We start from the raw sequence: 26,717 nt of genomic DNA, 5'->3' as shown, positions 1-26,717 counted from the left end.
TGCACTGGGTCTGCAGTGTTGCACTGGGTCTGCAGTGCTCTGGTGCTTGTTAGGACTCACAGCATCATGGTGTCTCCGGTGGTTTTACTCCTAACCCTCTGTGTGTTGGCTGCACATGGACAGGATGTAAGTACTCCACATATCTGGTTTTAGACTGGAGATACACTGATGAACCATAGAATTGTATATATTTCATTGTGTTTGGAGGAGCTGAAGCTCTGTGTTTTATTGGTCCTGTGTTTTGTTTACAGGACACGGAGGATTACTATTGTAAGCATACTTCCCTTTTTATCTCTTGTTGTTAGTAGGTCCTCAACCTCTGCTGGAACTTTGTTGTTGAACTGTAGAGTTTGACAAAAGCTTTTTGTGTAAAGTTAAACACGAAAGGCAACTTCCACTGTTGGTCAAACATGGTAGAACAAGGTTTCCTCCGTAGGTCCTTTGGTAGTACCATGTAGACTGAGGCCGTACCACAGTGACCTGGGTTTGAATCTGGTCTTGGCCCTTTGCTGCATGTCTTCCCCTCTCTCTCCGTGCCTTTTCTCTCTCACTTAACTAAAACAACTCTACAATAAAGCATGAGAAATATATAAATGAAATGATGCTCATTCTGTGACTTCTCCCCACCAGACGATTATGAAGTCCCCACTGAAACAACAGATGTGGGCTTCTTAGATACCTTAGATGACTGGCTGTATGAACTGTTGGACCTCAAAGGTAAGAACAAAATGACATGTTGTGACACGACTGTCCTTTGCTCTTCACATGCTGACTCAAGGTCTAACTCACCACAGAAATATTGAATTTCCTCTTTACCTTCACATGTAGACGAGTGCGATCCCAATCCGTGTCTCAATGGGGGTCGTTGTGACACTGGCGGAGGTGGCTTTGTATGCTCCTGCCCTGAACCCTACACAGGCAAGAAGTGTTCAAAAGGTAAAATATCCCCACACTTTTTACATTCTTTTTTTCGTGGGTACAAATTTCAGCATTAAGCCCCAAGAGGCTGTGTTTTGGGCTGATTTTAGAACAGGTAAGGGGAGTTGTTAGGCACAACGCGAAGCTGGGAACAACCAGTTTTAGAATGTTGAATGAACTTTTTAATGTAGACTAGTTAGTATTTATTTATGGCAAACCTAAAATGCATTTTCACGTGATTTGCATTTCCTCCATTCCATTAAAACGATTTGTTGGCTTAGTGCTGGCTGTTGTAATGCCACGACATGCTTTCAGCATACAGTAGATACACTTTGGTCCTTGACCTGGAGCATTGTCCATGATATCTCTATGTAACTTTGTACATATTACACACACTAGATAAAGTAGCAACAGCATTTGAGCACAAACATGAACGTCGCTGTTCTTGTTTTTGGGCCTCAGTAAAAAACGTTTGCAAGAATGCCAAGTGTGGCCGTGGAGACTGTCTTGTGACCAAAACTGCACCTTTCTACGAGTGCAAGTGTACCGCTCCCTACAAGCCACCTGCCTGCAAGAGACGTGAGTGTGTGCCCTGAACATCATCACAAAGATGCTGTACTCAACACTGTGTTGATGGACTTCCTTTTGGTTCATATGTTTGGGATCATTCGTTCGTTGCATTCAAGAGCTGTTTTGTTTTTTGAGACTTGTCTTTAACTCATAGATGCCCTTACTGTACAACGGAGAATCATCCCTGTTTATAATGAATTATGTTTATGATGTATATAATGTTTATAATGAATTATGCATATCATGTTTATAATGTTGATAATGAATTATGTTGATAATGTTTATAATGAATTATGTTATTTTTATACCACATATTGTGGTCATCTGAAGAGTCTCCATACTGAAGTAGTGGAGAAGCAGATGTTCCCTCACAGTATGACATGCCCATGTGTTTTGTTGGGCTAGCATCTCCCTGTAAACCCAGCCCCTGTCTCAATGGAGGCTCCTGTGTAAAAGGCCGCACCAGGGCCTCCTTCAGCTGCAACTGTCCAGATAACTACAGCGGGAAGTTCTGCCAAGTTGGTGAATACAAATGATACTAAAACTAATAATGGTACCAAAAACAGTCTCTCAATAGAAACTCATAGCCATACCATAAGGGTTTATTATTTATTACCTTGTAAATATGAAGCTCAGCAGATTTTTCTGTCACTTTATTGTTGTTATATTGTTAATACAACTTTCATGAAAAGGTATGTTTTGTTATGTTCTTGTATTATGTAGTTGGTAAACTAGAATTCCAATTGACCTCATTTGAAACCCACACACAATTTCTTTGATCTCTAGAGACAAATCTTGTGTACGTCGTGTTCACAGATCCCAACGACTGTTACCAGGAAGATGGGCAGAACTACCGGGGGACTGTGAGTGAGACAGAGGGAGGACTCGACTGTCTCAACTGGAACTCCTTTTTCATCTTGGAGAAAGGAGGGGACCCTTTTACGGACTACCAGGACTTTGATGGTATCGGCCCACACAACTACTGCAGGTGAGACCTTTGAGCGTCTTTGTGCATGTGTGTGCAAGTGGGAGATGTGACGCGGATGGACAGTCGTGTTTGTCTGGGTGCAGTAGCTGCACGTAAGCTTGAATGACTCTACCATCTACTCGTCAGAAACCCTGATGGAGATTCCAGACCCTGGTGTTTTGTCAACAAAAAAGGCAAACTCAGGTGGGACCACTGCGATGTGAGGAGTTGCTCTGGCTCAGGTACCCCTCCAACTCTCCACACACACACACACAGACACACACACAAACCCTACATGCTCCTCAAATAATACCCTTTTTTAATCTTCTCCTCTCCCAGTTCAAACAACCCCCATAACCATCTATGGGACAACTGTTCCAGCCACAGGAAGCTCTACTCCTGTAGCAGAGTTCTCCCAGTGTGGGAAGCCCCAGCCCGGCCCTGCGGCCAGGATCTTTGGGGGGATGAAGTCTCAACCTGGGGCCCATCCTTGGCAGGTGTCCCTGCAGACAAGACCCGGTCAAGATTCGGCCTTTAGCCACACATGTGGAGGCATCCTTATTGAATCCTGCTGGGTGCTCACAGCTGCCCACTGCATGTCAGTACAATCAACTATTTGAAAGTCATGATGTCAATGTCAGAATCCTTTTGTGTGAGAATAATTTGCCATGGGAAGTTTGAATGCGGTGTTAGAAAAAAACATCTGTGGGCAGTTTTGAAATATCTGCACGCTATTTTCTGTAACAGTTCAATCATTCAAGTCTTTTAAGAAGTCCAGTGTGTTTCAACACTGAGTGGCTTCCATCTTTCGAAGTACATTTTTCTTTCTGGTTGATATTGGACATACAAACATGACAGGTTAAACAAGATCTACTGTACATGTGATTGTTTCACAGCAATGGTGGTAGTGCCATGAGGGTGGTCTTAGGTGGAGTGGACATAGAGAAGGATGAGGCGTTTGACCAGACCATTGATGTGGAGAAAGCCATCATCCACGAGAAATACCGAGAGGAAACGTTTGCTCTATATAACGACATCGGTGGGTCCGGTCATTCAAACAGTCCCCCTTTTTCCAGCCCCCACTTAAGATGGAACACATTGTGTTTTCTATCGAGAGCAAAGAGAACATAAAGAACATCAGCTATTACTAAATAACTGTATAATATTTTGCCATCTAAATAAGATGTTAGTGAGTGAATTGAATGCTAGTGAAATGTTTTGTCTTTGTCTTGTTCAGCTCTTCTCAAGCTGAAGGGGATGAACGGTCGCTGTGCCAAAGAGACTCGCTTTGTGAAGACGGCCTGTCTGCCCAACCACAAGTTTCCTGCTGGGACAGAGTGTGTCATTTCAGGATGGGGAGTCACAGAGACAAGTACAGCATCACGTCCACAGACACATAAACACTGCTGAGAAGACCATCTCATTTCTCCTTACCTTGGGGAAATGCCTGACCTGTTCACAAACCCAATCATGTGTGTACGGGTGTACAGTGCCCTCCAAAAGTATTGGAACAGTGAGGCGAATTCCTTTATTTTTGCTGTAGACTGAAAACATTTGGGCTTGACATCAAATAATGAACGTGAGACCAGAGATCAACGTTTCAGCTTTTATTTCCAGGTATTTACATCAGGATCTGATGCACAACTAAGAAAATATCACATTTTGTTTGAATCCACCCATTTGTCATGTGATCAAAAGTATTGGAACAGATATACTTAAAACATATTTAAGTGAATAAGACTTAATATTTAGTTGCAAATCCTTTGCTTTCAATAACTGCAGCAAGTCTGTGACCCATTGACGTCACCAAACTTTTGCATTCTTCCTTTTTGATGCTTTCCCAGGCTTTCACTGCAGCCTCTTTCAGTTGTTGTTTGTTTTGTGGGGTTCCTCCCTTCAGTCTCCTCTTAAGCAGGTAAAATGCATGCTCTATAGGGTTTAAGTCTGGAGATTGACTTGGCCAGTCTAATACCTTCCATTTCTTGCCCCTGATGAACTCCTTTGTTGTTTTGGCAGTGTGTTTTGGGTCGTTATCTTGCTGCATGATGAAGGCTCTGCCAATCAGTTTGGTTGCATCTTTCCTTAAATTGGCAGACAAAATGTTTCTGTAGACTTCCGAGTTCATTTTGCTGCTGCCATCATGTGTTACATCCTCAATGAAGATTAATGAGCCCGTCCCAGAAGAAGCCATGCAAGCCCAAGCCATGACATTACCTCCACCGTGTTTCACAGATGAGCTTGTGTGTTTGGGATCATGAGCAGTTCCTTTCTTTCTCCAAACTTTAGCCTTTCCATCACTTTGGTAAAAGTTAATCTTTGTCTCATCAGTCCATAAAACTTTGTCCCAGAATTTTTGAGGTTCATCTCTGTACTTTTTGGCAAATTCCAGCCTGGCCTTCCTATTCTTCTTGCTAATGAGTGGTTTGCATCTTCTGGTGTAGCCCTTGTACTTTTGTTCATGAAGTCTTCTGCGAACAGTAGATAGTGATACCTTCACTCCTGCCATCTGGAGGTTGTTGCTGATCTCACTAACAGTTGTTTTAGGGTCTTTCTTTACAGCTCTCACAATGTTTCTGTCATCAACTGCTGATGTTTTCCTTGGTCTACCTGTTCGACGTCTGTTACTTAGTACACCAGTAGTTTTCTTCTTCTTCAGGACATTCCAAATGGTTGTACTGGCTATGGCCAATGTTTCTGCAATGGCTCTGATTGATTTTCCATCTTCTCTAAGACTCACAATTGCTTGTTTTTCACCCAAAGACAGCGCTCTGGTTTTCATGTTGTTTTCACCTCTGAATACAGTCTGCATAGACAAAACCTATCTTACCCAATCTTAACCTGAGTGTAGACATTCAGTGGTATTTATTGATTGAATAATGTATGTAATAGGACACACCTGGGCAACAAAACACACCTGTCAGTCACATGTTCCAATACTTTTGCTCACGTGACAAATGGGTGGGTTCGAACAAAAAGGTGATATTTTCTAATTTGTGCATCAGATCCTGATGTAAATACCTGGAAATAAAAGCTGAAACGTTGATCTCTGGTTTCACATTCATCGTTTGATGTCAAGCCCAAATGTTTTCAGTCTACAGCAAAAATAAAGGAATTGGCCTCACTGTTCCAATACTTTTGGAGGGCACTGTATATATAGGGTATTTTAACAATTTATCAATATTCGATTATTACTGTTGGAACAGGATACAAGCCAAGGACTAGTTCTAGTCAATTCCAGATTGATTACTAAAAAAAGAAGATGAGAAATTGAAAGAGGTTGCTTAATCATACTCAAATACTCAGTATGAATAAAAAGTCTAGTTTAGTATAGAGTATTTACAGCATTTTTGCAGGAAGGAATTTTATACATCTCAAACATTCACAGCTCAGATGCGCCTATTCAATGACGTATTTTCATTGGAACAAAAACTGCTAACGTATTTCTACTTGACTGTCTCCAAGTTGTTTTACACCAAGGATAAGGAACAGTGTTGGGTAATTTCACTCACTCCTTGTAAAATTACTGAATGTATTTGGGTCACTGTATTTTTCAACTTATTTGAATTTGGTTGATTCCATGTGTAAGACGCTATTTGGATTAATTGGGGTTTTAAATTAACCTTTGACTCTTACACCTAACTAGGCATATTCTATGTTCATTGTCCTTTCCCCTTATTTTCTGCTTTCTCTCCCCTCCCTCCCCCCTCCCTCTCCCCCTCTTCCCCTCCCCCCTCCCTCTCCCCCTCTCCCCCTTCCCCTCCCCCCTCTCCCCCTCTCCCTCTTCCCCTCTCCCCCTCTCCCCCTCTCCCCCTCTCCCTCTTCCCCTCTCTCTCTCAGAGAGGTATGGCAGTAATCAGCTGCTGAACGCACGTGTGGTCCTGATCTCCCAGGATCGCTGCAAGAACCCTACTGTCTATGGAAATGTGTTAGACAACAGCATGTTCTGTGCTGGCAACCTAAAGGGAGGAGTGGACTCATGTCAGGTGTGTGTGTACACTGTGTGTGTGTGTGCAGTGTATGTAAGTGTGTGTTTTTTTATGGTTTTATGTACATAATGAGTAAACCCTTCATTTAAATAATAGCCAACCCAACCCAGTCCCTAATCACTAACCAGGGTACTTCTGTTACAGTCTTACACTGTAACACAGTCTACAATTGTGTCTTATTTAAAACACAAGAACATGAGGGTCGGTGCACATTAGCAATTCTGTTGGAGGTCTGTTTTCTTTTGGTATATTTATGAAGCACGTTTTTCAGCGGAGGGCTGCCGGAAAGATACAGCAAATAACGTAAAAGAATGTGTGTGTGTAACTTTGGTCATCAGGGTGACTCTGGCGGCCCCCTGGTGTGTGAACAGAACGGGACCCATTATGTCACCGGAGTGGTGAGCTGGGGAGACGGCTGTGGGAAGAAGAACAAGCCAGGCGTGTACGCCGATGTCACGCAGTTTGTCGACTGGATCGCTGCCAAGATAATAGCATAGGAGGGCCCAGCATGAGAAACATTGAACCTTTTTTCGGTTTGTTCTTCTGAAAGTTAGGATACCAATACATTGAAGTGACTCTCGAGTCGTTTATTTTCAGATGTCAAAAACAAGCTTTTAACCCGAGTCCAGCTTTGAGTTCTTACCATAGAGGCACCAGTACATTCTCACAAAGCTGAACCTGCCAGACAAATACACAGATCTAATATCACCTTAATATAGTTCTCAACAAGTATTCTCATATGAGCGCCCAAATATAGCAACAGACTAAAATTAACTAACGGTAGTCAGTCTTACAGCTATACCTTATGAGTTACTTATTGGTTCAACAATGAATCAATCGTTGTCCAGACCTTGTTCATGATGCTTGAAACTGAAACCTGTCTGTTCATGAAATATATATATATATAAAATAAATGAATGATTAAATACATGTTTTGTTCAGTCCTCCTTCCCTTCTGGATACTCAAAACAAAAAGCACACTTTATTGAAGCACCAACCACTTACCATCCTCTCTCTATGCCATATCTCACCACACACCTTTCCAGAAACTTCCAAATGCCTTCTTGTTTTTACATGCATAATTCCCTCAAAGTATATACCTTTTCTATACCTTTTATTGTCAACTCTGCACCCCAATCACCTAATAAAAACCGATATTTCTATGAGTTTATCTTATATGTTTGAAATTCACATTCAATGGTGTTTTACAGTAGATTAGTCAAATACAATATCTAATCAGATTTTGTTCATTTGGGGTTCAACAAGCGCCACTAAAAACTATTTGTAACACTGTACCATGAGGACTGTAAGAGACCATAAATGTAATTATCAATCATGTAAAATGATTCACAGTAAACACACAGATACCAGCTCAAACAGGGCTGAAAAGGGTTCTCAACATTCTCTCATAATTGCTCTAATGTTCTCCCAAACGCTTGACATTTTCGATCGCGCTAACTTCGCTTGTTGCGGACGTCTTGACGGCGTTCTCCATCGCCGAGGCGGTGTGCGAAGACGTCACGGACTTCCTGACTGTGCTCGCCACGGTGGAGGAAGAGGAGGAGGTGGTGGTGGACTTCTTCACTATCTGGGAGGTCTTCTTCCTCTTCACGTGGAGGATCTCCATGGCGTCGAGGTTGACCCCCTGCTGGATCTGCTTGGCGGTCTCCACCTGCTCTGAAGACTGCTCCTCCATCATCTGCTGTTGGTGTTGGAGCTGGGGAGCGGGGTCACACGAGGGAGTTAAAACACACAGGAGGATGTAGATAAGGGAACCACACAGCTTCCAACACTCTCCATTGCTAATGTGGCCCAGAAGTGCTAACTGATGTTAGCTGAGGCTAACTGAGGGTCCAGATGTGCATTCTAGGTTTGTGGACGTTTGGAGTTCCTTTGGTTGATTGACGGCTAAGGATCTAACCCTGACCTCTCTACAGTAGGGGCCCAGTGTGTCTCTCACCATCATCATGTGCTGGTACTGGGCGATGGCCTCGTCTGCGGTCACACCCTCCCCCAGGCCCAGCTCCGCCGCCCTCCGGGCCATCTCCACCTTGTGGGAGCCAGGGGGGGTCCAGCCCACGCCCCTGATCCAGTTCAGGTCGGACTTGTAGTTCACCTGCAACAGACACCGTCCACAAGTCAGCAAGGTGCAGAGTATTGAACCATGGAGGAAACAGGGAGATAAGCAGTTATAGATCGCTGCTACCGCACTGGGAAATAACATATGATACCCACACTGACATCACAAACGTAATATGAGAGATCTTCAAAAGTTCTGCCATTCTAAAACCCGTTGATGTGCTGTGTCTGTTCCCTGTCCATTCACTCGCGTCACTCTGCAGCTTGTAGGCCTGCTTGGCATTCACTCACATCACTCTGCAGCTTGTAGGCCTGCTTGGCATTCACTCAAGTTCCTCTGCAGCTTGTAGGCCTGCTTGGCATTCACTCACGTCCCTCTGCAGCTTGTAGGCCTGCTTGGCATTCACTCACGTCCCTCTGCAGCTTGTAGGCCTGCTTGGCATTCACTCACGTCACTCTGCAGCTTGTAGGCCTGCTTGGCATTCACTCACGTCACTCTGCAGCTTGTAGGCCTGCTTGGCATTCACTCACGTCACTCTGCAGTTTGTAGGCCTGCTTGGCATTCACTCACGTCACTCTGCAGCTTGTAGGCTTGCTTGGCATGCTGGACATTGAGCTGCTGGGAGTCGCAGGTGTAGTCGTGGAGCTTCTGGCGGTAGGACAGGTTGCTAGCCTGGGCCTGGCTCTTCTTAGCCTGCAGGAACTCGGGTTGGTTGGCATGCATCTTGTAGTTGGAGCGCCCCTCCTTGGACTGGCGCTTGTACTCCAGGTTGCTCTGGAGCTTGCTGGCTGCCAGAGAGTGCACCATCTTAGGGTCGTCCTCCACACTGAGCAGGCCCACCTGCTGGCCCTTCTCCTTGGCGAAAGACTCCTTGTAGCGGAACTATGGGAGTGGAACAGGCAGATGTTGTTGTAAAAGGTTCAAATAAATAGGGTTAGTTATTTACTGAAATGCTGAAATACAAACATATATATTATATATATATATATATATTGCAAATAATATATTACATATACTGTATCACTCAACAATAAAACGTGCTGAAGTAAAAAAACGATTTTCAGGGGGAACATAGCTGGATAGTGTCTTGCAAACGAATAACAGTTATGCCTATAGCCCAAACCTAGGGCAATCTGTAGCTTGTACTGGGAGTTGGCAATGTTTATCTTGTGAATACTCACATCGCTGGCAATCTCCCTGGAAGCCTTGGCGGTCTGGAAGGGAATGGCGTCAAGCCTCAGGTCAAAGCCGGCTGACAGCACCTGGTCCCCAGATGTTCTGTAGGCTTTCTGTAAGAGGAAACGTATCACACAGACAGACAAATGAGAGATGCAATCATTTTTTGCATTCTTGCATATTTTGTTTGCATTAGATACTAGAGAGTGTCAACTCTTACATTGCTTATCTGTTGGGCATTGATCTTGGCTCGTACAAAGTCTGGATCGTCGGCATGTAAAGTGTATTTGTGCATCGTGGCATCTGTGTTTGCAGACTTGTACAATCTCTGGAGCCAAACATACAATCATCAGTGTTAGTTTTCTAGTACAGTATCTACTAATTAGAGTGTAGCTAAATAAATGTAACACATTATACAGAGCACTTATTTAAATTCCAAACATAACCGCATTAAATCATACATTATATCTTTATTTGAGGCTTATAATAGCTTTAGAGCACACATTCATCACATGTATTAAATTAAGTAATTCCCTGTACCTCACTGCACTGTTGATAACTGTTTTTGGCATGGACCATATCAGGTGAATCTGCCACAGAGGTGAACTTCAGCCTGTCTGGTAGCTGGCGATATTTCTTCTGCAAAATCAAGACCATGGTTCATGAGTGCATGCACGCAACGTACGCTATATCTCCGCTATATGATACCTCCTGGTACTTACATCACTAATGAGGGCTCCAGCTTTCTTAGCAGACTCCATCTGGGGTGCTCCCATGCCGTCCCAAGCAACACCCTTCATGAAGTTCAGGTCGGCCTTGTATAGTTTCTGTTCAACAGAGGGAAACGTCATTTTGATTCGTGCCTTTGAATTTGTGTGAGAACCGTTCCTCTATCCTCCATATTGAGCTGTTAGAGGAGGAGCCTGTCGCCAGCTGTGAGGAGCTGGGGCGTATTGGACCTCCGTGCCCCTCCGTTTACCTCTATTTGCTCCTCTTTCCTCTCCATCTTTCACTCACTCTCTCCCTCCTTCACTCCTTCACTCCCCCCCTCCTTCACGCTCTCTCCCATCCCTCCCTCCCTCCTTCCCTCCCTCCTCCCCTGGTCGACCGTTCCCCCACCTCGCTCTGCAGGTCGTAGGCCTTCTTTGCCCACTGGACCTTCATGTCGTCAGGCAGCACCGTGTACTCATGGAGGGTCGTCTTGTAGTCCTGGTCGCTGGCCAGGGCCTGGGCGTTTTTGGCCGTCACAAGGTGAATCATGTCCTGGGTCAGGTGGTACTGGCCGCTGGTGGTCAAGGCGTCCTTGCGGTACTCCTGGTTGCTCTGCAGACGGCCCATCTGCAGGCAGTGGAGGAGACGAGGGTCGTCCAGGATGCTGCGGGCTCCGATGTGTTTGCCCAGGTCCAGGACGTGGTTGTGTTTGTACTGGTACTGAGGTGGGAGGGGAAGGGGAGAGGAATGGTAGTCAGTCAATAAAGTGTGACAGAAAGTCACTAACACCCCTGGAGCAAGTTTAGGATCATTATTCTGGGCAAACGACTTTGGTTCAAAAGAATCCCAAATGTATTTGATCCAAAACTTCATTTATCCTGCTGACCGTGGTTTAGTGTTCATTTCTATCATAAACTTTCTATCATTTCGAGTTCATACTGCTCATACGGTTTTTGTTCTTCACGACAGAACTTTACTCACATCACTAGCGATTCCTGTGGAGCTCTTGGCAGCTTGGAAAGGGATGTCCTGCATGGTCAGCTTGTAGCCCTGTGCCCTCAGCGTGTGCCAAGACTCTCTGTACTTCACCTGGTAACACACACAGGAAACAGCTCTTTTTGTCCACTAAACACTCACATCTAATAGAACTAGTGATGGCATTCCCAGTTCACCTTTGTCTCGGAGTGTTTAGGAAGCAGAGCAGAGAGGGGTGTCCAATAAGCTGTGGTGACGTGCAATGCCACTGTACCTCACTGAGGTTCGCTGCGTTGATCTTGGCCTGTGTGAGCTCTGGTCTCTGCATGGTGATGGTGTAGTTGTGTCTGTCGTTCACCCCCTTCTCCTTGTACAGACGCTGCAAGGAAGGAAGACCATCAGCAAACATGAAAGAAACAAACATGGTAGGTGGTGAGCATCATTAACTGGTATGATCTGGTATTGTGCTTCCCCACCTCATTGGTGAGCTTGTTGCTGAATTTGGCATGGACCATATCTGGGGAGTCCGCAACCGACGTGTGCTTGAAATTGTAGGGCTGCTGGCGGTATTTCTTCTGCAGGTCACACAAGAGAGGGAGATGGTTAAACTTAGGACATGACTAGGTGGTACTGGGTCACCATCATGGCCCAGGATGATGCTGTTGGTGGGTAAACTGGTGTGGAGTCAAAGTCCCCAGTCTGCCCGTGGGAGCCGGCCTTACGTCACTGATGAGGTCGGAGGCTCTTTTGGAGCCCTCGATCTGCAGAGAGCCTGTGCCAATCCAGGCTGCACCGCGGAGGTAGTTGAGATCAGAACGATATGCTTTCTGAACAGACACACACACAGTACAAACTCGGGTCAGCATGAAAACCAACACTGTCCCTTTCTTGTCACTGTCTTAATGACCTAAACTTACACTAGTCACTCTCCAGCCCCTGAACCTGACCCCTGAATTCCCCAGGGTTGCCGTTCCTACCTCGCTCTGCAGCTGGTAAGCTCTCTTGGCCTCCAGGACTTTCATGTCGTCGGGCAGGGAGGTGTACTGGTGCAGTGTGAGTCTGTAGTCCTGCTCGCTGGCCAGGGACTGGGCCTTCTTGGCATGAGCCACCTCCAGCATGTCCATGGACAGGTGGAACTGAGAGTGCTTCTTCACTGAGTCCTGCTTGTACTTGATCTGGAGAGAGGAAGAGAGAGAGAGAGAGAGAGAGAGAGAGAGAGAGAGAGAGAGAGAGAGAGAGAGAGAGAGAGAGAGGGATGGGATGGGATGAGGAGAGAAGGAGAAAGAGTGACTTCCCATGAGTGCTTCGCTATATGCTGTACTGTCGAAACACTCAACGTGCAATACACATATGCACTCCCATCACAAAGAGTGTTCTTCAATGTCAAACTGTTCTGATACACTCCCATACAAGCTTCCAGTGTACAGAATGACTCACATCGCTCTGCAGTTTGCTGGCATTGACAGTGTGGGAGAGGTTAAGGTCATCCTCCAATCCCTTTAGTCCAATCAACTTCCCCTTGGTCTTCTCAAACTGCTCCTTGTACTTTTGCTGTAACAAATTGCATTTCACCGAATGTTCACAAAACAAGAAAACACTCTTTGGGAGTTCACTGCGGATAGTTCCTGGTACAGTTATCATTTCCACGTGTAGGGTAGGCTTTATTTCCAACAAAGCACTAAAAAAGTTTAACTATTGAGTTGGTAACATTGTAGTTATTGCACACGAGCGCTTAGCTGGAATCTCTGCACACCATGTTGCTCTCTAAAGCAAGACTTGGAAACAATGACGCTAAATCTCTTCTTGATATTAGTCATACACTCACATTGCTGAGTATATCCCCAGACGACTTGGCAGCCTGGAAGGTTATGGCATCCAAGCGCAGTTTATAGCCCGCATCTCTGATTTTAGTCCAGGATTCCTTGTAGCGAGACTGCAAACCCATGCAAATAACACCAATGGTTAACACACTACATACGTAATGCTCAGTGAAACAGATTGTGGGTTATCCCCTCTGCAACAGCCACAAGAGTGGCTTATTCTAAACACACACAGGCAGCAGAAGTGGATCCAACAAACAATGAAATCACTTCACCATCAACCAATCAGAGTGTAGAGGTTAAGACCTTGACTGTGTGTGTGACCTGACCTCGCTGATGTTCGTGGCGTTGATCTTGGCCTGCACGTGCTCGGGTAGGTCTCCGCTGAGTGTGTACTTGTGTTTCACGTTCTCCCCCTTCTCCTTGTACAGCCTCTGCACACAGCAAGCACCCCAAAACCTCTCGGTCACTGTCCAGCCTCATCCTATCTGACACCTTTCACTAAAATGTTTTGCAGTATTTCGGTTGATTCACAAAATATTTACCCCAAACATGTCAGTGATTGTAACCGTCAATGATGAGAACCACTTTATTACCCCAATGAAGACTTGCAGATATAAGTAAATTAGATGGGCCCTTGTTTCTTGTTCCTCTTAAAAGGCCATTGAAGGAGAGATGAACTTACATCTAGGGCCAGCTTGTTGCTGAGCTTGGCCTGCACCATCTCTGGAGTATTCTCCACGCTGGTGAACTTCAGCCCACTCGCTTGCTGACGGTACTTTTTCTGGAACGCAGAACAATTGTGGTGCTTGAGACTTTGCGTGCGGTGAAGTAACACCTTAAGCACAGCAGAGGGCGACAGTTCGACAGTTATAGATGGAGAACTGCTCTCCTGCCTCAGCCCTTTACCCTCTGCAACTAGTAATATATAACAGAACTTGCTCCTCCACTTATTCAGATTGAAAGCCAGGATAAACACTACTGTCTTCGCAGATGCTGTTGTTCAAGGTTCAACCCCTAAAGAAAATTGTCTTGCCAATACTTCAACTTATTTTACATTGGAATCTATATATTTAGTTAATGCTTGAATTTCCTATTCACTGTAACACTTCCCTATAAGATATCCCGTTTTTCTAGTCATGTCTGAAGGGTCCTTCATCGGTGTCTCTGGTATCACATCAGTGACCTGGTCTCTACGGCCAGGGTCGTAATGGGCCCAGTCCGACCTTGTCAGACTGTTTATAGACTCTTAGCCTCATCCTCCCTAAAAGCGGAATAGTTGGAACCCTTGTCCTGGACTCATCGTTGGATATGTGGAGATTTAAAAGGGGTTGGGAGGGAGAGATACATGTGGGCGGAGTAACTCTAGCCTTGTGCTTGTCACTATCTATTTCAGACAGGTCTATTTCAACTCTATGTCTAAGAATGGTTGTCCTGACATGGGTGATGCTGAAAAGCCACCGATAATGAGGGGGATCCCATGAATAGGGCATCTTTCCATGGGTCAGCAGTGTCAGTTAGAAGAACTGGTAGCAGTCGTGTAGAAAGACAGGATACATACAGTACTTGTACATACTTGTAGCGGTTGTTAGATACTTCAGCAACATTTGTGTGGCCTACTTTAAGAGGGGGTTACGCAGTAATGCATACAACTGTTACGCAAGGATGCGTACCACTTTCATGCCTTGTGATGTGGCTTGCGATTTCATACCAACAGTATCATGTAACAACATGAACTTTCCATTCTTTTATTAAATCAAAACGTACTGTCATTAATCCTTTATTCTGCGGTCTGTGTGCACTCACTGTTCTATGTTCTATTAAGGTCAAAGTAAATTGTGTGTGGTTTCCTAGATGACCGGGAGAGATCAGTTTTTTCTCATTTAGGGGGTCAAAGGTTAGGCCTACCTCGCTGACAATGTCTCCAGCCTTCTTGGCCTGTTGTACATCCAGACACCCAGTGGCCTCCCATCCAGCCCCCTTCATCCAGTTCAGATCCGACCGGTACTTTTTCTGAGAATGTAAAACAAAACAAAAACGTTTGAGTTTGTCCTGCGGGGTATTCCAGAAAGCAGGTTATGCGACATATTTGTAGTCTAAGATGATAAAAAAGGAGTCTGATGTTAAGCACAGACACTTTGAAATGAACTGCCACAGGATAATTCCCGCAACCTCGCTGCATGCTGGTTAATGCAGTTCCACAATGTTCCACTTACATCACTCTGCAGTCCATAGGCCTTCTTGGCCCAGGCCACGCTCATGTCAGAGGGCAGGGTGGTGTACTTGTGCAGGAAGGTTCTGTAGTTTGTCTCGGTGGCCAGGTCTTGGGCCTTCTTAGCGTGAGACAGGTTCAACATGTCCAGAGAGTGACTGAAAGTGATCGATCCGTTAGAATGTCCGTTCACTGTAAACCCTTTCGAGGTGGCTCGTTGCTCAAATGTATGTTATTCGTCATAGGATGGTGCTTACAGTGAATAGAGTCAATAGGTGTTTGGTATTATAGGTAGGTGGATAATACATAGACCAGTGACTGTCATCAGAACACACTAGGTTCCAGAAGAAACATCAACCGTTCAAATGTGTTCTTTCTCCCTGTATATGTTTCACCAGAATTGACAGCATCATAAGAAACCAGCATAAAGCTGTTAAAGTGACCTCAACGCGAGCCGCACACACCTGTACTTGGCCTTGCTGTCCTCGTACTCCTTCTTGTAGCGGCGGTCGCTCTGCAGCTTGGTGGCCTGGGCAGAGTGGGCCATCTGGGAGTCGTCTGTGACCGTCTTCACCCCGATCATCTTCCCCTTGGTCTTCTCGTACTTCTCCTTGTACTTGACCTAGGGAATAAACACTGTCACGTCAATTCTGGTTGTCTTTCAAATAGAATATAGGTCAAATGCACGACGTTCGCCATGGACAAATATACAGTAGATGATGATGTCGCGCCGACAGAGGGCATGTGGAGGTCACTCACGCTACTGGCGAGGTCTGTCTTGGCTTTGGCCGTGAGGATGGACAGGGAGTCCATGTGCAGCTCGAAGCCCTTCTCCCTCTGCTGCTCCCAGAGGCCCTTGTACACTTTCTGAAACATACGAACGTGCCACAGGAGACGACTAATGATGCAAGAGGAGGGTACAGCTCAGAGGTTAGAGTGCTTAACTGCAGGTCAAGAAATGTGCCACAAGTGTCATATCAAACCAATGAAAGCTGCTGTGGTTTCTTCCCTGGCGAGACCTTACCGCACTGAGCAAGTCTGCGTTGGCCTTGGCCTGCTTGAAGACAGGCTCGTCCTTAGTCATGGTGTACTGGTGCATGGTCTGCTCTGTATCTGCCTTGTACGCCGACTGACGGGAGAAACAACCAATCAAATAAAGCAAAAGAGAGGACCTGCGTGATTGAGAATCGTCAGCATGCAATGAGGAGAGCAAGTCACCTTGCTCTGCAGCTCCTGGCTCTTCTTGGCATGTTTGATGGAAGGCGTGTCTGCGACCTGGGTGAATTTGACCCTGTCGACCTTCTGACGGTACTTTTGCTGTGAGGGGAGACATATGTGAGTTTCTTTACCCAAACAAAACAAGTGAACTAAAACACTTAAAAGACACTGCCAAGTCACTGAAGCAGACGTGCGATACACAAACACACACAGAGTAAGTCTACTCCAGAGATACTGACATCACTGAGTAGGTCTCCAGCCTTCTTGGCCTGGGTGATGTCCAGACAGCCGTCTGCCTCCCAGCCCACTCCTTTCATCCAGTTCAGGTCAGACCGGTACTGGTTCTGAGATGACCAATACAATTTGGTTACATTGGTTGCACTGTGTTCAACTGGCAACAACTGTTAAGCTGATTTTTTTGAAAACACATTGTATGTTCTGAAAACAGTGTCAGTGGATTGTTTGTGGTACTGTATATTTACGTTTAGCAGACGCTCTTATCCAGAGCGACTAACAGTAAGTACAGGGACATTTCCCAGAGGCAAGTAGGGTGAAGTGCCTTGCCCAAGGACACAACGTCATTTGGCACGGCCATGGAATCAAACCGGCAACCTTCTGATTAAGAGCCCAAGTCCCTAACCGCTCAGCCATCTGACTCCCGGGTAAATGAATATGAATGAAAGTGAAGACCATACTATTGCTTTATGTCTAACTGTCATATACCTATCTATTCCCAGTCCAAGTTAATGATGTATTCAACTCTCCAAATAGATTTTCTTCTTAACCCTCTATTTCTCAAACCCTACAGTCCCAAGCATTTAATTCAATTTGGATCATACAGTACAAGACATATCAAGGGTTTATTCAGTAATCCAGTTGTCCAATTTGAAGAGATAGAAATTAATGCCCAAGGCTACGTTCTTTGTTTGCCACTAACCACCCACAACCACCGCGTTAAGTTCGCAATTAATAACATATGCTTCATTTGGAGGGTTAAGTCATTCACCCTGGGATCCAAATGTGATTCGTCATTCTTTCTGTGCTTCAACAGTGAAGCAGGGCTGTATGAAAGGGGCTGGTGGTGGTTGGGGCTCAGTGCCTCCCCTCACCTCACTCTGCATGTCGTAGGCTTTCTTGGCCTGCAGGACCTTCATGTCGTCAGGCATAGTGGTGTAGTCATGGAGCCTCTTCCTGTATTCCAGGTCGCTGGCCAGGGCCTGGGCCTTCTTGGCATGGCTCAGGTTCACCATGTCCAGGGGCAGGCTGTACTGAGACTGGCTCTCTTTGGAGCCCTTCTTGTATGCAATCTGGAGAGAGAGAGAGAGAGTATAGGGGGGGGAAAGGGGTCAGGCAAATGTTGGGGGTATTTGTGTGGTGTAGGTGTGACGGAAACATCGATGTTTCCCTGTTAGGTGATTGCTGTGCTGTCTGTTGAAATCTTTTTTGTTGGACTTGAGCAGGCCAGACATTGTGTTGTAATGATCTTTACCTCACTGCTCATCTTGGCCACCTGGAGAGAGTGCAGGGTCTTGGAGTCACTCATGTTGACCCCTATCGCCCTGTCCTTGTTCTTCCTAAAGGACTCTTTGTATTTAATCTGCAACACACCGTCCACCCATCCAAATCTTATCAGTCAGAATTGGACAGAATGTGGTTATTTGCAATGATTCATCCTAAACTCATACAGTATTTGAAGTCCTGAGAGAAGCAAGGAGTATCTCGTAAGCATTGTTATCGAGTTTTCTATGGATGTTTGCGTGCCCTCAATTGTGCGTGTATGTGCAGAGGTATCTGCATGCAGGTTCGTACAAGTGTGTGTATGTACGTGTGTGTGCATCCATGTCTCTGTGCGTGTGCATGTGTGTGTGCGTAGAGCTTACATCACTGGCCAGGTCCCGAGAAGCTTTGGCAGCTTTGACATTCAGGGTCTCCAGACCAATGTCACATGCTATGGACTTGGTCTTCTCCCAGTCTTCTTTATATTTGATCTGGAATCACAGTATGGTATACCATTTATTTCATATAATAGAGTGTGTGTGTGTGTGTGTGAGAGAAGTCCCCAAGTGTGTGTACATGTACTGTCTGTGGCAAGATCAGAGTGTGTGTGTGCCCGTGCGCTTGTGTGTGTTCACGAACATCACTGCACAGCTCAGCGTTGGCCTTGGCTTTTACGATCTGGGGCAGGTCCTGGGATAAGGTGTATTGGTTCTTGGTCTTCTCATAATCTGCTCTGTAGTTCAGCTACAGTGTTGGAACACACACACACACACACAGGCTCACAGTCAGTAGCGTAGCCACACAACCTACTGCAGGTAGGTTGCACTAAGCTGTACTGTTGTCAACGTGTCAGCTGTTTCTTGTCTTTGGCGGCGATGCTAAAAGCTGCAGCTGAACAGAGATAATAAACGTGCGTCTACAAATAGCATGTTCTCTAAACGCAGCGGGGCGGGGCGGCGCGTGCTCACGTTGCTGAGCTGCTGAGCATTGATCCTGGCCTGGACGATGTCTGGAGTGTCTGTTACCGAGCTGTACTTGACCTGGTCAATGTGCTGCCTGTAGTTCTTCTGCATGGGGAAGGTACAACAACACACAGATTGGATCACGCATAACAACAACTTTCGTTTGGAAGTGTTACATATTTTCAGTGGCGGTAGACGCTCCAAGTCTGGACCCAGTGAGAGGCTTGGGGACACTAGCGCGGTCCATCGGGCTGTGTCCCAAGCAGGGTGAGGTGAGCGTGCTGGAGGGCTTGTCACGTACGTCCTTGAGGGGATCCAGTTTACGCTGGCTCTGGTAGGCCGGTGTGATGGTGGCTGGGTAGTTGTATTCCCCCTGCTCCGTCTTCTCCTGCTCGTAGCCCTGCTTGTAGGCAATCTGAAAGGTACAGCAACACTATTATGGTGAAGAATGGACTTGTTCAGAAACTATTGGTGTCAAGCAAAATTTGACGTGCATTTGGATATGGGACTACTTTTTTAATCTGTTGACAACGGCAAAGTTAACGAATGAAGGGTTGATGATACATGATGACAATAAAAAAGCCAGAAGTACGGTTTCTCGAATCAGACTTCAACCCATGAGTGCCCCATGCTGAGGGTCAGTCATAGACACCGGGGTTGCATGTGTGGGTGAGAAAAGAGCCTTACGTTGCTGGCCAGCTTCCTGACTTTCATAGCGTGCATTGTGTTCTTGTCCATCCCGGAGCCTTCATAATGACCCTTCATGTGATTGGTGTACTTCTCCTTGTACTTGTTCTGTTAAAGGAGGAGATGAACTTGTGTGACTCAGAATTGTGGACAACTTCACATACTGGGTTTCTTAAGTAGGTAGGAAGGTTAGTAGGCAGGTCCCTGAGATTGGTAGAAAGAGTTTCAATTGTGTCAACCATTCAGCCAGTTCTATTGCTACAGTACTTGGCTGTTATAACCAGTCTTCACACACACACATACCATAACTGAGATTTCCTTTCTGGACTAAGAAATATCTGGGTCTAAATACCAACGTCCAGCACGTGTCTACATTCATAATCTTAAAAAATGATCATGTTTGATTGACATAAGTTGAACTGTGTGTACATGTGACACATGTGCTGTGAGAATATTTGGTTCCCCTGCATGGTGACACTACTTAGAAATGGAATAAACGAGCCACTCTGCTCTACATGACCATGCCACTCGTGCGGCACATACGTCGCTGGTGTACTTGGCCATCTTGCTCGTGCTCTTGAACTGCGGTGTGTCGCAGTAGTTGATGCTGTGGCCTTTGGCGTTCTCAAGATCCTTCTTATACTCAACCTGTCAGGTGGAGACAAGAGACAGAAACGTAGAAACGGAGTGTAACGTATTCTGGCAGCTGACATCAAGAGCAGATAAATGTCCCGAAAAATAACTGTCGTTCTTAGATAACATGAAGACTACATAGTGCATTTCGGAGTGCTTGTTTAACACTGGGAGTGTTCATTAGACTCATTGAGTGTTTTGTAATGGTCCACTCTCATCCTCATGAATGCTCCTGGTGTTAAATGAACACTTGCTGTGAGGAGGTTACAAATCAATCCCCCTCCTCCTTTTGCGTGTCACACACTGGCTACATCAGTGCTGCGGCACCATCAAGCAGACACATCACTCAACGCCTCCGATGATGTCATTCCGTCTGTGTCTACCCCTGTGTCTATCCCTCTGTGACCTTTTGACCTCACACAGCAACAGCGGGATGACAGAAAGATTTGTCTGTGTGATTTGTAAGGGGAGAAATGCATCAGAAATAGATGCGAAAGCTAACATCTTTCAAAGTATGGATAGCTCTTTAGCGCTTTGCCCTTGGTTAGAAAGCCAAGCTAAGCCCACCCACTACAGACGTTAAAGATGTGGAGAATTCAGGTGTGGCGGCTTTGTGTCTGCCCAAAGATGTGACTGTCTGGTTTTCATTACACACACACACAACACACACACACACACAAACACACTAACAGACAAACACACAAACACACAGACCTACTCTGCATAGGACCGCATATTTTTGGAATGACTAAATCTACTTAACCTTCAAAAGCTGAGAACACGCTGTGCGCTACACAGAACAGCCCAGACCATCATCTGCCAACCTCCACCTCACCTCGCTGACGATCTTGTTGATTTTGCGCGCGTTCTTCAGCGCCAGGTTGTCCTCTGCGGTCAGGCTGTGGAAATGGGACGAGCCCTTCATCTTCCTCAGGTCCTTCTTGTATTTCAGCTGGGAGGTTAAAAAAGGGGACAGAGAGATGAAACGGAGAAGAACACAATCCAAACATGCCCATCGGTCAGGTGGCATAGCGATCGGCTGAGCGCATGCATGCCAAAAGAGACCGCGGGCACGGACCCACCTACACACACGTATTGTGTTATGCTCTGTACACAGGGAAAGACAGACAGTAATATCCTTCCATACATAAGTGACATGTTGCTTCACACACACAGAAACACATATGGACACGTGTATCCAAGGGCCAACCGTTGCACACGCTCTGTGGACACACTCACATGCATGCACCAACACACACACACAAACACAGAACGTTGGGGCGCAGTTACACGCAATGCAAAGGGAACTCAGACACCCTCGCACATTTCAGTCCGAGAATGAAGGGGGAATGTTGGGGAGAAACACACTAGGTGCTCACACAAAGATGTTCTAATTTGGTCTGTGAGGTGTTTGTGGAGTGACAACATTGGATTCCAGGGGAGAGGGACAGGAACGCTACTCATCCCTGACCATAGACCCACATTCTGCCTGGCGACAACAGACAGGGGTGATGGAGGAAGGTAGCCAATCAATGTTTGTTTTTTTGACATCCAGTCTCTATTCAATAGTTCCTGAGTTATCAAACCATCTTTTGGGACTGTACAGCAACTAAATATGTTGATTGAACATGTTCAGACTTTTCTACAGCAAATACAGTCCCTTTCACGCGTGTATGTAAAGGGCTCTAGGCTGTATCCACTTTGTGATAAAATATTGACAGGGTCAAATGTCAATGAACACAACATCCAGCAGAGGCAATAGTCAGAACAAGAAGTAGTTAGAACAACTGTTACTCACATCGCTGGCATGAGCCTGGGCCTTCTTAGCTAGCTGGTAGGCAGGAGTGATCATAGCTGGGAAACTACCCTTTCCTCTTTGCTGTTCATAGTCTTCAGTGTAGGAAATCTGTAGCATAGATAAGAACATCCATTATCATGCACACATCTGGGTTTCTTAGGTTGGTCTGTAGGCTGTAGGCAGGTACAGCAGAGAGAATAAAGAATGTCACTGCAGTTGAAGAAGTTGAAGGTTCAAATACCCTTATATACAGTATGTTGATTTGATTTGATAACTATGATTGATAACTATCTCTAACTCTGTCGTCTAGGAGACGGACACGTCTGCTCCTCACCTTGCTGAAGTTCTCGGCGTTCTCCTTGGCGAAAGCCACTTTGGCCGCTCCGGCCTCTGTGCTGGCTTGACCTTTGACCTCCTGCTCGTACAACTGCCGGTACTTGACCTGGGACACCATCAGAATAGACATTTATCAGTGAGTGTGTGCGTGAGTGTACATGTTTATAAACTGGTTTTATGTCATTTTGTGTGTCTCTTTTAGCCAAGTTTAGTATGTCTATTTATGCCACACGCGTGTGTGTGTGTGATTGCATACAGCTTGCGTGTAAAATCATGAAATGGGTTTTGCTTGTGCATCTCCACTACTCACATCACTGGCCATCTCAGTGGCTTTCTTGGACACTTGGTACCCTGGGGTGAGATGGGCAGGGAAACTGCCTTTACCCCTCTGCTGTTCATATTCCTCAGTGTAGGCAAACTGGGACGAGACACAGGCACAAAAATATCAAATGAGTTAACTAATCCAACCTCATAGGTAAACAAAAAAGTACAAATTAAATCAATTCATAAATTGTTTACATTATTCTTTACTTGTACTAAGGTGTGTGTACAAAGGTGAGTGTTCTAGGGTAGTGTACTAAGTTGTAGGAGGCTTACATCACTGACAATCTGTGCCTGCCTCTTAGCCAGGAGGACCTCCGGGGGGTCAGCAACTATGGTATACTGTGACACTCTTTCCTCATGTCCTTTTTTGTACTCCAGCTAAATCCAAAAAGACATTCATAAAGACTGTTATGATCTATGAAAGACCACCAAGCCCCTACAGCCAGGCTGGGGTCTTACATAACTGTGACAGCTAGCGTTATTTTATGATCTACTTCTGTTTGGACACAAAGAGTGGGGAACACCTTGGGTCAGGACACTGTCATGCCGACCGGGTGACAAAACGGTGACCGAAATAGCGACACAAAAACACATACTCTATGTCACAAGCTTCACATAACCTCCAGAACCATTTACCAGTGGGTAAATATATGAGAAAGATACAAGTTACAGAAGGATACTTTAGCAAGAAGATTGACTTACACTGCTAGCTAAGGCGCTGGCTTTTTGGGCGAGCTTGTATGCTGGGGTGATCATGGCAGGGAAGCTGCCCTTTGCTGAAGACTCTTCATATTCCTCAGTGTACTTCACCTGTTAATCACCAGAACAGGCACAAGGCTCGCACGCTTCATGACACCATTTCCTATACTGACTAAAATGTTGATGTGGTAAGGGACCTGAGATTCATTCTCACATCTACTTTTCTCAATCATTCGACAGGTACAGCACTCTAAGCCAAAATTGTGTACAAATACACTTGTGGAATACAATACATAATACAATGTTATCACTGGATGAATGGACGAGGTGTCACGGTCTATTCTGGACACAGCAAGGTCGACCCTCTGTTAAGGTTATCCTATCTTATTTGAAGATACTCACATCACTGCTGCTCTTCTGGGTCTGGGACATCGTCACCATCTCCTGGTTGGTGACCGTGCCAGAATACCAGGTCTGCTGCTCAGCAAACTCAGCTTGGTAGGCCTGCTGGGGGTGACAGCATGGGGACATGGGTCAGGCGGATGGGAGGGCGGGAAGGGAAGTCCAGCCAGATATCCTGTCGACACCTGGAGGAAGCTCACCTGGCTCGTCAACTGACTGGCTAGGCGAGCCTTCTCCAGCTCCATGGACCTCATGTCATAGTGGAAGGTGGACATGTAGCGCTCGCCCTCCTTGCGGTACTTCAGCTGAAACATCCAGAAGGAGTGACACCAAAGCGTTGGCTATGTACATTTGCACCTGCCTTGAATCCACCCTCCATGCACGATACGCCAAGCACCCCACACACACAAGCACAAGCGGACAACCATGACTCCCATGTTCGAGATTAGAGGGTCATATTAGAATGCAGTTATGAATGACCGGCCTAGTTTAGGCTGATGTTTCTCTTCTAAATCGATCATGGCATTACTGGAACCTGCACAGAGCTGGAGGATACAAGAGTTATAAAAGTGCTGTGCTTAAAAGAAGTATCAACAGAATCTATCATATGTCACACAAGCATGTGTAGGCTACATCAATATTCCAAACTACCCATTAAATTTATATAAACGCCAACATTTTGAAAGTAAAGTATGAATCTGATATTTGATACTCTTGAGGTGTTTACAAGAAGACGACACCTCATTAGAGGGAAGTAAAGTGTTATTTTGGGATATCTTTCACACCACAGCATGGGGTTAAGAAGTTTAGTCCGGTTGGTCTGACCAATTAGTCAATCCATAGTGTCATCTATGGATACTACAGATGGACATGGAGGCTACAGTAACTTTGCAAGGCTACATACCAACATAATCAAAAGACAGTGTAGTATGAAAGTATGAAATAGAGAAGACCAACTTGAAATGAAATCTAGTTGTAATGTTGTTATAAAGTGTTGTGTTTGTTAGCAGTTGTTTGTTTCAGGTTGTCAGCAAAGGCGAAACCGTCGGACAGAGGTATGAAAAGAAGACAGACAAACTGACAGACAGAGACAGGTGCCGTTCTAAGGGCGAGGGAGAGGAAGGGAGGTGAGGCTGTTTTTTCCGGGGATATAATTTTAACCTCCCGAAGCGTAAAAACAAGCCAGCGAGGGGTGTCTCTGTCACAACCACCGAAATAGCCCAAGTCGCACTCTCTATTCCAGACCTGTGCAGTCACCATGGGCCCAGAGCCCTGGAAACCAGGCTGGTACACCTCTCTTTTACTCATTAAGCAGGCATCGGCACTTTTGTCATGGTATGTCATGTATACCAGCATTCCTGTTATATGTACGTATCGTATATATGTGTGTATATTTACATTTGACACATTAACTTGAACTGTTAATGTGTGTTAGAGTTTTGAATAAGATCCATGCAATGTCCCTCAATCCAAGTTGGTTTGAACCATCCAAATGAGTCACATGATGCTCATAAAACAACCAAGCAGATAATTAAGTCATACTACCACAATAGTAGATGACAACAGTTACATGTGTGACCGCACACAATGACTAACTGAAGTAAACAGGGTATAGAAAGTTCCAGACTCATGTCCTGTCCAGTACGTTGTTTGTGACATCCCTTACCTCACTGCTGGCTGTGCTTTGCTTCTTGGCGTTGATGTTGACGGGGGTCTCATAGACGCTGGTAAAGTTATTGTTCCTTGGATTGTGTCTAAGAGGTCCAAAGGTGAAAGGTCGACATTCAGGTACGCTTTAGTATTTAACTGTAACATCACAATTTTCAACAGGTTACCCACAAGCGAACACCAACACTATGAATGCTAACTGTAGTCTTACTCAAAATAAACGTAAACTGTCAAAATGACCGACATCCATCCAGACAACATGCCATCTGTACTCACACAGAGCAGTACGGGCGCTTCTTGTGGCTGACAAAGTTCTTTGCGGTGAGCGTGGTCTTACAGACATCGCAGTGAAAGCAGGCTTTGTGCCAGTTCTACATGGAGAAAACACACCTTATCAATTTAGAAAAGCATTCAAAGTATCATATTTATAGTTCCAAACCATGGGAAATTCTACCTAAATCAAATTCAGCAGCTAACTCATAAAGGGACACAGTCAGGGAGATAATAGGGCCCGATGTTTTGAGATTCCATCATCACCCATGAGTCAACCTCACGGATGAAACCTTGATAGTTTTAGATCAAATTTCATTTGCAGCATATCGCTCATCTGTCTATAAAGGAAGGAACTTTCTCACCTGATCAATACAGTTGATCTTCTCTGCTGGGTACACCACAAACCCACACCTAGCGCAGGACTGCATGTTTCCTTTCCACAGAGCCCTCGGGGGTGAAAGGCAACTGGTAGGAGCAGGAAAGCTGTAAAAGTAGCCCGAAAGCAGAAGGATGACCCAGGTAGAAGTGGAAGGAAGAGGCCGGGGGCTCCCAGACGTACGTAGTGGTGCCTCTCTGGTTGTGATAAACTTAACTCTCCACTGTGACACACAGTCACTTACATGTCACCAGAACCCCAGGTCCAACCCCCATGCCCTCGTCATGTCAGGTGACATGCTGTCCAGCTGTCTCTCAGCTGAAGAGAGATTGGGTGAAGAGAGAGTGAGAAAGAAAGAGTGAGAGAGAGAGAGAGAGAGAGAGAGAGAGAGAGAGAGAGAGAGAGAGAGAGAGAGAGAGAGAGAGAGAG

The 26,717-nt window shown here is 45.5% G+C and overlaps 2 protein-coding genes across 4 annotated transcripts; one reads left to right on the top strand and one right to left on the bottom strand.

The window, feature by feature from the left end:
* The first annotated feature begins 9 nt into the window (after nucleotides 1-9).
* On the top strand, nucleotides 10-7,371 carry habp2 (hyaluronan binding protein 2). Of its 2 annotated transcripts, none has more exons than XM_047033057.1 (13): nucleotides 10-126; nucleotides 252-270; nucleotides 631-717; nucleotides 829-936; nucleotides 1,381-1,497; nucleotides 1,894-2,010; nucleotides 2,305-2,476; nucleotides 2,603-2,697; nucleotides 2,795-3,053; nucleotides 3,352-3,494; nucleotides 3,693-3,827; nucleotides 6,293-6,438; nucleotides 6,780-7,371. In XM_047033057.1, exons 1-13 carry the CDS (start codon nucleotides 67-69, stop codon nucleotides 6,936-6,938), a joined length of 1,617 nt encoding a protein of 538 aa, XP_046889013.1. In that variant the 5' UTR covers nucleotides 10-66; the 3' UTR covers nucleotides 6,939-7,371. The 2 variants fall into 2 exon arrangements, with proteins under 2 accessions (XP_046889013.1, XP_046889014.1); XM_047033058.1 differs by having other exon boundaries at nucleotides 11-126; nucleotides 2,795-2,975; nucleotides 3,430-3,494.
* Nucleotides 7,260-26,591, bottom strand: LOC124476038 (nebulin-related anchoring protein). 2 transcript variants are annotated; one of them, XM_047033006.1, is made up of 43 exons: nucleotides 26,275-26,591; nucleotides 25,916-26,010; nucleotides 25,638-25,725; nucleotides 24,172-24,276; nucleotides 23,972-24,076; nucleotides 23,573-23,680; nucleotides 23,144-23,248; nucleotides 22,857-22,964; nucleotides 22,545-22,652; nucleotides 22,211-22,318; nucleotides 21,248-21,364; nucleotides 20,323-20,427; nucleotides 19,780-19,887; nucleotides 19,394-19,507; nucleotides 19,099-19,197; nucleotides 18,770-18,874; nucleotides 18,514-18,621; nucleotides 18,123-18,230; nucleotides 17,743-17,940; nucleotides 16,873-16,977; nucleotides 16,634-16,732; nucleotides 16,440-16,544; nucleotides 16,175-16,282; nucleotides 15,880-16,037; nucleotides 15,420-15,573; nucleotides 15,112-15,216; nucleotides 13,889-13,987; nucleotides 13,533-13,637; nucleotides 13,209-13,316; nucleotides 12,821-12,934; nucleotides 12,361-12,558; nucleotides 12,106-12,210; nucleotides 11,860-11,958; nucleotides 11,658-11,762; nucleotides 11,390-11,497; nucleotides 10,817-11,128; nucleotides 10,420-10,524; nucleotides 10,238-10,336; nucleotides 9,918-10,025; nucleotides 9,703-9,810; nucleotides 9,092-9,403; nucleotides 8,402-8,557; nucleotides 7,260-8,158 (listed from the first exon to the last, which is right to left on the bottom strand). In XM_047033006.1, exons 1-43 carry the CDS (start codon nucleotides 26,338-26,340, stop codon nucleotides 7,859-7,861), a joined length of 5,433 nt encoding a protein of 1,810 aa, XP_046888962.1. In that variant the 5' UTR covers nucleotides 26,341-26,591; the 3' UTR covers nucleotides 7,260-7,858. The 2 variants fall into 2 exon arrangements, with proteins under 2 accessions (XP_046888962.1, XP_046888964.1); XM_047033008.1 differs by having other exon boundaries at nucleotides 23,972-24,073; nucleotides 26,275-26,522.
* Between the last annotated feature and the right edge of the window lie 126 nt (nucleotides 26,592-26,717).

The sequence above is a fragment of the Hypomesus transpacificus genome, chromosome 13 (assembly GCF_021917145.1).
Source record: "Hypomesus transpacificus isolate Combined female chromosome 13, fHypTra1, whole genome shotgun sequence".
Classification (NCBI taxonomy): domain Eukaryota; kingdom Metazoa; phylum Chordata; class Actinopteri; order Osmeriformes; family Osmeridae; genus Hypomesus; species Hypomesus transpacificus.
This window is presented reverse-complemented; position numbering and strand designations above follow the sequence as displayed.